The 10259-nt window shown below is 45.5% G+C and overlaps 1 protein-coding gene across 1 annotated transcript; it reads left to right on the top strand.

Moving 5' to 3' along the window:
• The first annotated feature begins 1688 nt into the window (after positions 1 to 1688).
• On the top strand, positions 1689 to 5683 carry LOC145862629 (uncharacterized). The gene is made up of 4 exons (XM_082967498.1): positions 1689 to 1762; positions 2752 to 3367; positions 4183 to 4662; positions 4858 to 5683. The coding sequence occupies exons 1-4, from the start codon at positions 1689 to 1691 to the stop codon at positions 5650 to 5652; spliced, it is 1965 nt and encodes a 654-aa protein (XP_082823624.1). The 3' UTR covers positions 5653 to 5683.
• Positions 5684 to 10259: the final 4576 nt, after the last annotated feature.

Genomic DNA, 10259 nt, shown 5'->3' on the forward strand with positions numbered 1-10259 from the left:
CATATTGACTGACCTTCATGTCTTAGAGTAATGATGAACTGTCATTTCTCTTTGCTTATTTGAGCTGTTCTTGCCATAATATGGACTTGGTATTTTACCCCTACTGTGTCACAACACAACTGATTGGCTCAAACGCATTAAGAAGGACAAAAATTCCACACATGAACTTTTAGGAAGGCACACCTGTTATTTGAAATGCATTCCAGGTGTCTACCTCATAAAGCTGGTTGAGAGAATGCCAAGAGTGTGCAAAGCTGTCATCAAGGCAAAGGTTGGCTATTTGAAGAATCTCAAATATAAAATACTTATTTGGTTACTACATGATTCCATATGTGATATTTCATAGTTTTGATGTCTTCACTATTATTCTACAATGTAGAAAATAGTAAAAATAAAGAAAAACCCTTGAATGAGTAAGTGTTCTAAAACTTTTGACCGGTAGTGTATATATTTGATAAAATATAGAATTTGGGCTTTACTAATATAGCCTTTTTTTGTTGGCACAAAACATCCTCCATATGCTTTTTAAACAGGTACCGGGCTACCTTCAGACATATGTTAGTAGGCCAAACCGTTCCTATGCTACAGATGTTTTTATGAGAAAACCTATTTTAGGGATGTCTCCTGCTCATACAAACACCTGTAGTTCTTCCCCAGGCGGATGCTGTGGATTGAGATGCAGCCCATGTAAAGAAACTGATATATCTAGCTTAAACTGACAGATTTTGATGGGAATGTTTTTATTATGTTCATTAGTGCGTCAATAGACTCTTAGGACTTAACCAACAAATTATCTCGCTCTACTAAATTCGAGTTAGCAACAGCATTAGCATGTAGCAGAGTTTCTGTGTGTTTTACAGAGGTGGCTGTGCTGATAACACATAAGGAATGCCAAGCATGCACAAACAGCCCTTCCCCCATCTGCCCCACTCCATATCCCTCCTTCCCGCCCTTCCTTATCCTCCCTTCTCCTTCCTTCCCCCAGCCCTCATCCCCATGCCCTCCTCTCCCTTTCCCTCGCTTTCTCTTTCTCCCTCTCTTCAGTCTCAGAAATCTGTTCCTCAAATGACTTCCATCTGAAGAGTAGAGTAAATACTTAGCTCTGGTGATTCTGGACTCTAGTAAAGAAAAAAGAGAAAGAAAACAGTGTCATAAGTCTAGAACACTGCGTATACAGTAAAGCGCTCCCAAATGCTGGGTGATTTTAACCCACCGGACTCTTCAGGAAAACCTGCTGTCTGGGAAGTTGTGTGTAGAGAAGGAGAGTAGACAGTCTGAATTAGATAGATACTGGTCCCCAAGATCACTAAGCTTGACTCTCATTAGGCTTGACTCTTAAAATCTATGGCAAGACTTGAAAATGGCTGTCTAGCAATAATCAACAACCAACTCGACAGAGCTTGAAGAATTTTTTTAATAATAATGTGCAAATATTGTACAATTCAAGTCTGCAAAGCTCTTAGAGACTTACCAAGAATACTCACAGCTGTAATCACTGCCAAAGGTGATTCTAAAATGTATTCACTTAGGGGTGTGAATACTTATGTAAATTAGGTATTTCTGTATTTCATTTTTATAAATTTGCTAAAATTTATAAAACTCTGTTTTCACTTTGTCATTATTGGGTATCGTGTAGGTGAGAATTATTATTTTGTATTCCTTTTGAATTCAGGCTGTAGCACAACAAAATGTGTAATAAATCAAGTGGTATTAAGATACTTCCGGTTTGGAGCGAGCAGTCGCACCACGCTTCGCTCCACAGGTAATATTACACTTCACTACATTACAACGGCTTGATTTGTTTGATCTGAGCAATTCTTCTTAGCTAGCTACATAGCCGTCTTTGTATCAAAGATAATTGTGTAGTTTAGAGTAATTGAGTAATTATCGAGGCTAGCTATCTTCGTCCTCCTAACGTAGTCAACACTGCTAGCTGCTAGCTAGCTAGTCATCACTGCTAGCTAGCCAACTTCTACCGACTAGCAGCACTGCAGAAACTATTACATTACAACGTAACGACTTGATTAGTGTGGTGTTAGTGTTAGTTAGCCAGCTACATAGTTGTCTTTGCTGTCTCTGTATCTAAGATAATTGCGTAGTTTGAGTAATTATCGAGGTGAGCTAGCCAGCCGCGACGTGGCGCCAGACTTAGTCAACACACCTAGTCATCATTAACCCACTGCCAGCTAGCCAACTGTTACCGACTAGCAGCGCTGTAGATACTAATACTTTACAACGGAACGATTTGACTAGTGCAGTGTTACCTAGCTAGCTACTTAGTTGTCTTTGTCATAGCTTGATAATTGTTAGCTAGCCAGCCATCGAGGTTAGCTAGCCAGCTATTTCCGTCCCCCGCGACGCCATTTTTCCTAACCCAGCCAACTATTACCGACGAGCAGCATTGTAGAAACTAAATACATTACAAGGAACGTCTTGATTAGTGTTATGTTAGCTAGCTAGCTACAAAGTTGCTTTGTATCATGACAAGGTGTAGTACTGAAACTATCGATGTTACCTAGCCAGCTACACGTTCAAAGTCAACAACGCAGCCACTGCTAGCTAGCCTACTCCACCAGCCAGCAGTACTGTATCATTTTAGTCAATAAGATTTTTTGCAACGTAAGCTTAACTTCCTGAACATTCGAGACGTGTAGTCCATTTGTCATTCCAATCTCCTTTGCATTAGCGTAGCCTCTTCTGTAGCTTGTCTACTATGTGTCTGTCTATCCCTGTTCTCTCTCCTCTGCACAGGCCATACAAACGCTCCACACCGCGTGGCCGCTGCCACTCTAACCTGGTGGTCCCAGCGCGCACGACCCACGTGGAGTTCCAGGTCTCCGGCAGCCTCTGGAACTGCCGGTCTGCGGCCAACAAGGCTGAGTTCATCTCAGCCTATGCTACCCTCCAGTCCCTAGACTTCCTGGCGCTGACGGAAACATGGATTACCACAGATAACACTGCTACTCCTACTGCTCTCTCCTCGTCTGACTACGTGTTCTCGCATACCCCTAGAGCATCGAGCCAGCGGGGTGGTGGCACTGGAATCCTCATCTCTCCCAAGTGGACATTCTCTCTTTCTCCCCTGACCCATCTGTCTATCTCCTCATTTGAATTCCATGCTGTCACAGTTACCAGCCCTTTCAAGCTTAACATCCTTATCATTTATCGCCCTCCAGGTTCCCTTGGAGAGTTCATCAATGAGCTTGACGCCTTGATAAGTTCCTTTCCTGAGGATGGCTCACCTCTCACAGTTCTGGGTGACTTTAACCTCCCCACGTCTACCTTCGACTCATTCCTCTCTGCCTCCTTCTTTCCACTCCTCTCCTCTTTCGACCTCACCCTCTCACCTTCCCCCCCTACTCACAAGGCAGGCAATACGCTTGACCTCATCTTTACTAGATGCTGTTCTTCCACTAATCTCATTGCAACTCCCCTCCAAGTCTCCGACCACTACCTTGTATCATTTTCCCTCTCGCTCTCATCCAACACTTCTCACTCTGCCCCTACTCGGATGGTATTGCGCCGTCCCAACCTTCGCTCTCTCTCTCCCGCTACTCTCTCCTCTTCCATCCTATCATCTCTTCCCTCTGCTCAAACCTTCTCCAACCTATCTCCTGATTCTGCCTCCTCAACCCTCCTCTCCTCCCTCTCTGCATCCTTTGATTTCCTCTGTCTCCTATCCTCCAGGCCGGCTCGGTCCTCCCCTCCTGCTCCGTGGCTCGACGACTCACTGCGAGCTCACAGAACAGGGCTCCGGGCAGCCGAGCGGAAATGGAGGAAAACTCGCCTCCTTGCGGACTTGGCATCCTTTCACTCCCTCCTCTCTACATTTTCCTCTTCTGTCTCTGCTGCTAAAGCCACTTTCTACCACTCTAAACTCCAAGCATCTGCCTCTAACCCTAGGAAGCTCTTTGCTACCTTCTCCTCCCTCCTGAATCCTCCTCCCCCTCCCCCCCCTCCTCCCTCTCTGCGGATGACTTCGTCAACCATTTTGAAAAGAAGGTTGACGACATCCGATCCTCGTTTGCTAAGTCAAACGACACTGCTGGTCCTGCTCACACTGCCCTACCCTGTGCTTTGACCTCTTTCTCCCCTCTCTCTCCAGATGAAATCTCGCGTCTTGTGACGGCCGGCCGCCCAACAACCTGCCCACTTGACCCTATCCCCTCCTCTCTTCTCCAGACCATTTCCGGAGACCTTCTCCCATACCTCACCTCGCTCATCAATTCATCCTTGACCGCTGGCTACGTCCCTTCCGTCTTCAAGAGAGCGAGAGTTGCACCCCTTCTGAAAAAACCTACACTCGATCCCTCCGATGTCAACAACTACAGACCAGTATCCCTTCTTTCCTTTCTCTCCAAAACTCTTGAACGTGCCGTCCTTGGCCAGCTCTCTTGCTATCTCTCTCAGAATGACCTTCTTGATCCTAATCAGTCAGGTTTCAAGACTGGGCATTCAACTGAGACTGCTCTTCTCTGTGTCACGGAGGCTCTCCGCACTGCTAAAGCTAACTCTCTCTCCTCTGCTCTCATCCTTCTAGACCTATCTGCTGCCTTTGATACCGTGAACCATCAGATCCTCCTCTCCACCCTCTCCGAGCTGGGCATCTCCGGCGCGGCCCACGCTTGGATTGCGTCCTACCTGACTGGTCGCTCCTACCAGGTGGCGTGGCGAGAATCTGTCTCCGCACCACGTGCTCTCACCACTGGTGTCCCCCAGGGCTCTGTTCTTGGCCCACTCCTATTCTCGCTATACACCAAGTCACTTGGCTCTGTCATATCCTCACATGGTCTCTCATATCATTGCTATGCAGATGACACACAATTAATCTTCTCCTTTCCCCCTTCTGACAACCAGGTGGCGAATCGCATCTCTGCATGTCTGGCAGACATATCAGTGTGGATGACGGATCACCACCTCAAGCTGAACCTCGGCAAGACGGAGCTGCTCTTCCTCCCGGGGAAGGACTGCCCGTTCCATGATCTCGCCATCACGGTTGACAACTCCCTTGTGTCCTCCTCCCAGAGTGCTAAGAGCCTTGGCGTGACCCTGGACAACACCCTGTCGTTCTCCACCAACATCAAGGCGGTGACCCGATCCTGTAGGTTCATGCTCTACAACATTCGCAGAGTACGACCCTGCCTCACACAGGAAGCGGCGCAGGTCCTAATCCAGGCACTTGTCATCTCCCGTCTGGATTATTGCAACTCGCTGTTGGCTGGGCTCCCTGCCTGTGCCATTAAACCCCTACAACTCATCCAGAACGCCGCAGCCCGTCTGGTGTTCAACCTTCCCAAGTTCTCTCACGTCACCCCGCTCCTCCGCTCTCTCCACTGGCTTCCAGTCGAAGCTCGCATCCGCTACAAGACCATGGTGCTTGCCTACGGAGCTGTGAGGGGAACGGCACCTCCGTACCTTCAGGCTCTGATCAGGCCCTACACCCAAACAAGGGCACTCCGTTCATCCACCTCTGGCCTGCTCGCCTCCCTACCTCTGAGGAAGCACAGTTCCCGCTCAGCTCAGTCAAAACTGTTCGCTGCTCTGGCACCCCAATGGTGGAACAAGCTCCCTCACGACGCCAGGTCAGCGGAGTCAATCACCACCTTCCGGAGACACCTGAAACCCCACCTCTTTAAGGAATACCTGGGATAGGATAAAGTAATCCTTCTAACCCCCCCCTTAAAAGATTTAGATGCACTATTGTAAAGTGGTTATTCCACTGGATATTATAAGGTGAATGCACCAATTTGTAAGTCGCTCTGGATAAGAGCGTCTGCTAAATGATTTAAATGTAAATGTAAATTAATATTTTCTGAAGGCACTGTAATTGTCACATAATGACTTATCTAATTACTTAATTGAAGGAACAACAAACAACCTACTTGGGTAACACTTTACTTAATGTGGCTTTTTATGAAGCGTTGCATTGCCTTAACAACATGTACAACACCTTACAGACAGTATTAATGCATCAACAAACTGTATAACAGTACATTAAGGCATGAAAGCTGTAATATTATTAGCTGTAATGTAATACATTCACAATATATCATGGCATCTCTCGCCTCTCTCACGTTACTTCATAAGAAGCTGTTTCAAGAAAGTGTTACCAAAAATGTAAACAGGGTGTTCATTTGACAGTAGGTGCATTCTAGACAGTGATGATTAACATTATGGGACCACAACAAGTCTATAGTCACACCCATTTTAACACAGAAAATCTCTTCAGCGTCAAGAAAAACGTAATATGGATGTCTACATTATTCCACAAACTAGTAATAGTCTATGAACCAGTAATTAACACTATTAACTACTTACAAGCCTTTTATAAACCCTTTATAAATGATATGTTCATTTAAATTGGTACTGAAATATAGTATGTGAATGTTGTGACTAGCCGTTTCAAAACATATGCACCTGCTCAGATGAAAACAACAACATTCCCACTGAGCATACATAAAGAGGTGTGGTTGGCTGTACCTACCTAAATGACAGGACAGGCTTTATACAACTGCTGCCTCTAAAGATAGGGTGCATTTTTAATTCAGACAATGGAAGCGGGAATCCAGAGGAGAGAAGGTTACCATGGTGCAAACTGCAACTTTTTGATGTATGCTCTCACTCTTTGCTTATGTTCCTCTCTTACATTTTCATTAGGATAATATAATACACGGGAATGCATTTACAACACATTAATATGAACCATCTGAATGAACAGCTACAGGGTATATACAGTTGAAGTCAGAAGTTTACGTACACCTTAGCCAAATACATTTAAACTCAGTTTTTCACAATTCCTGACATTTAATCCTAGTGTCACGTCCTGACCAGTAAAAGGGGTTATTTGTTATTGTAGTTTGGTCAGGGCGTGGCAGGGGGTGTTTGTTTTGTGTGTTTCGGGGTTTTTGATTTATGTTCTATATTTTCTATTTCTATGTTTATTCTAGTTTTCTATTTCTATGTTGTGTTTTTCAATGACCTCCAATTAGAGTCAGCTGGTTGTTGTTGTCTCTAATTGGAGGCCATATTTAAGTGTGTTTGTTTTTCACTTGTGTTTGTGGGTGGTTGTTCCTAGTATAGTCTGTGCACCTTACTGGACTGTTTTCGTCGTTTGTTTTGTTTAAGTGTCTTCTCTTTATTAAAATAAAGAAGATGATCAATATACCCACTGCATTTTCGTCCACTCCTTACGACGCCTGTGACAGAACCACCCACCAAAAGAGGACCAAGCAGCAGAAGAAGGAGCAGCAGGATAAATATTTGGAGTCGTGGACATGGGAGGAAATATTAGATGGAAAGGTACCCTGGAGGCAGGCTGGGGAGTACCGGCGACCGAAGGAGGAATTGGAGGCAGCAAAGGCAGAACGACGGAGGTATGAGGCATTATATCCTCCATTTCAGGAGGTGAGGAGGCAGCCCCAAAATATATTTTTTTGGAGGTCCACACGGGGAGTTGGGGTAAGTCAGGCAATAGACCTGAGCCAACTCCTCGTGCTTATTATGGGGAGCGTTTGGCGTGGAGAACACCGTGCTATGCGGCAGTGCGGACGGTCTCGCCCATCCGCACGCACAGTCCGGTGCGGTCGATACCAGCCCCCCGCAAGTGCCGTGCTAGAGTGGGCATCCAGCCAGGAAGGAGTATGCCTGCTCAGCATATCTGGCCACCAGTGTGTCTCCTAGGCCCAGGCTACCCTGCGCCTGCTCTATGCATGGCAGCCATCATTCCTCAGCACAGCCCAGTTCGCCCTGTGCCAGCACTCCGCCCGTGCAGGGCTACAGTGACAACTCAGCCAGGATGGGTTGTGCAGGCTGTGCGCTCCAGACCTCCAGTGCGTTTTCAAGACCCAGTGTATCCTGTTCCTGCTCCTCGCACTAGCCCTGTGGTGCGTGTTACTGTTCTGGCGCCTCCAAAGCCAGCCCCCACGCATCAGGCCTCTAGTGCGGCCTGCCCAGTCCAGTACGTCCTGTTCCTGCTCCTCGCACTAGCCCTGAGGTGCGTGTCACTAGTCTGGAGACCCCACTTGTTTTACTGTGGATATAGATACTTTGTACCTGTTTCCTCCACCATCTTCACAAGGTCCTTTGCTATTGCTCTGGGATTGATTTGCACTTTTCGCACCAAAGTATGTTCATCTCTAGGAGACAGAATGCGTCTCCTTCCTGAGCGGTATGACGACTGCGTGGTCCCATGGTGTTTATACTTGCGTACTATTGTTTGTACAGATGCACGTGGTACCTTCAGGCATTTGGAAATAGCTCCCAGGGATGAACCAGACTTGTGGAGGTCTACAATTGTTTTCTGAGGTCTTGGCTGATTTCTTTAGATTTTCCCATGATGTCAAGCAAAGAGGCACTGAGTTTGAAGGTAGGCCTTGAAATACATCCACAGGAACACCTCCAATTGACTCAAATGATGTCATTAGCCTATCAGAAACTTCTAAAGCCATGACATAATTTTCTGGAATTTTCCAAGCTGTTTAAATGCACAGTCAAGTTAGTGTATGTAAACTTTGTGATACAGTGAATTATAAGTGAAATAATCTGTCTGTAAACAATTGTTGGAAAAATTACTTGTGTCATGCACAAAGTAGATGTCCTAACCGACTTGCCAAAACTATAGTTTGTTAACAAGAAATTTGTGGAGCAGTTGAAAAACAAGTTTTAATGACTCCAACCTAAGTGTATGTAAACTTCCGACTTCAACTGTAGTTCCTTCTACACCATACACAACGCATTCTTAAAGCTGTAAAACACTGCTTGTGGAAGACTATGGTTGGTTGTGTTTAGAGTGATTTCCCAGTGCTGGTGCAGACATAATGCCATCTCTGTCTTCATTTGACATATAAATCACTATCATGTATTCTGAGAACAGCCAGTCTTTTTTGGTCCTCTAAAACATATCTTTGTGCCTAAATGAGCAGCATCTGTGTTCTGTTATTGAGACACTACTCACAAACTCGTCTCCCATATTCAAACACACACACACGCACACACGCACGCACGCACACACACACACGCACACACACACACACAACCATGCATATAATCAACAATGCCCATATGAGTGTTGTTTTTCCTCTGTTAATGACTAAGGGGGGCTTGTGCACCAATTACCCACCTTCCCTTTAACCCTCTACAAAGCCCCAATCCTCCTCTTTCACACACTTTGACAAACACATTCCAGCCCTCAGGAACAGAACTGACTGACTGATGTTGTCTGTGTTTGTGTGTGTGGTCTCTTCTGGAGACGATCACTTTCATCTGGAGTCCCCAATACACATGTTGTCTCAGTCTTTGAAATTCTCTCTGTGCATGTGTCTAGACTCAATTTCTGCTCAATTAAAATGTGCTTAATTTTTTCTGCTTCTCTACCCGTTTCTTCCCTCTCCACCTTTTCTCCATAATTTCCCCCGTTTTCTCTGTCCCTCTATCCTCTCTTTTGGCTTCCCTCTTTCTCTCACTCTGTAGTCAAGGTGCCTGTGTTATGACCGCTTCTCTGCTCTTTCTCCTATTGCTCTGTCCACATTCTGATCTTGATGACAGTCTCAATGACTCAACCCCCTAACCCCTTCCCTCCCCCTCACACACCGACACACATGAACCCCCTGAACCCTGTACTACTGCCATTCACAGCGACGCCACATGCTCCTTCCCTCCCCTTCCTCCCACATCCACCCACTTTAAGGTTGGTGCACACTGTTCATTCCCACAAAAGTGTTGCTTTGAGCTTGGCGTATAGATGTATGGGGGATATGGGGTTCTCCCTGCATGCAAGGAGGGGGTGGTGGAGGTTTTTATCCTGCTTGAGTTGAATTGTTGTCAGAAGCGATAAAGTGTAAATAGTTTAAAATAATCCCTTTCTACATTGTGAAGTCACATAATAAGTAAAGGAGGTTGATCAAAATCAATAAGTTTGAATAAATAAAGATAGTTCATGGCTGTTAGCTGGCACATAAGATATGATCTTAGTTAGATGTATCAGTGGTTTGACCCAGATCCTGACCTGGAAACAACTTTAAGTTCCCTGTCCTGACTGGTGAGACCCAGAGTTCACTCCTTCAAGTGATGAGGCTTTTCTAAACTGTGTTTAGGAGGGTCACAAAACAGTAAGAATTAATGCCACACCCACACTCAAATGCATACACACATGCAAATAGTCTCAAACTACTCTGAAACACACTTAGATAATTCCTTTGATGATGCAGTAATAGCTATACATGGTTATAGCATATACAGGAAAGATATAAATGCAAATTGTG

This window comes from Salmo salar, chromosome 22 (genome assembly GCF_965601325.2).
Source record: "Salmo salar chromosome 22, fSalSal1, whole genome shotgun sequence".
Classification (NCBI taxonomy): domain Eukaryota; kingdom Metazoa; phylum Chordata; class Actinopteri; order Salmoniformes; family Salmonidae; genus Salmo; species Salmo salar.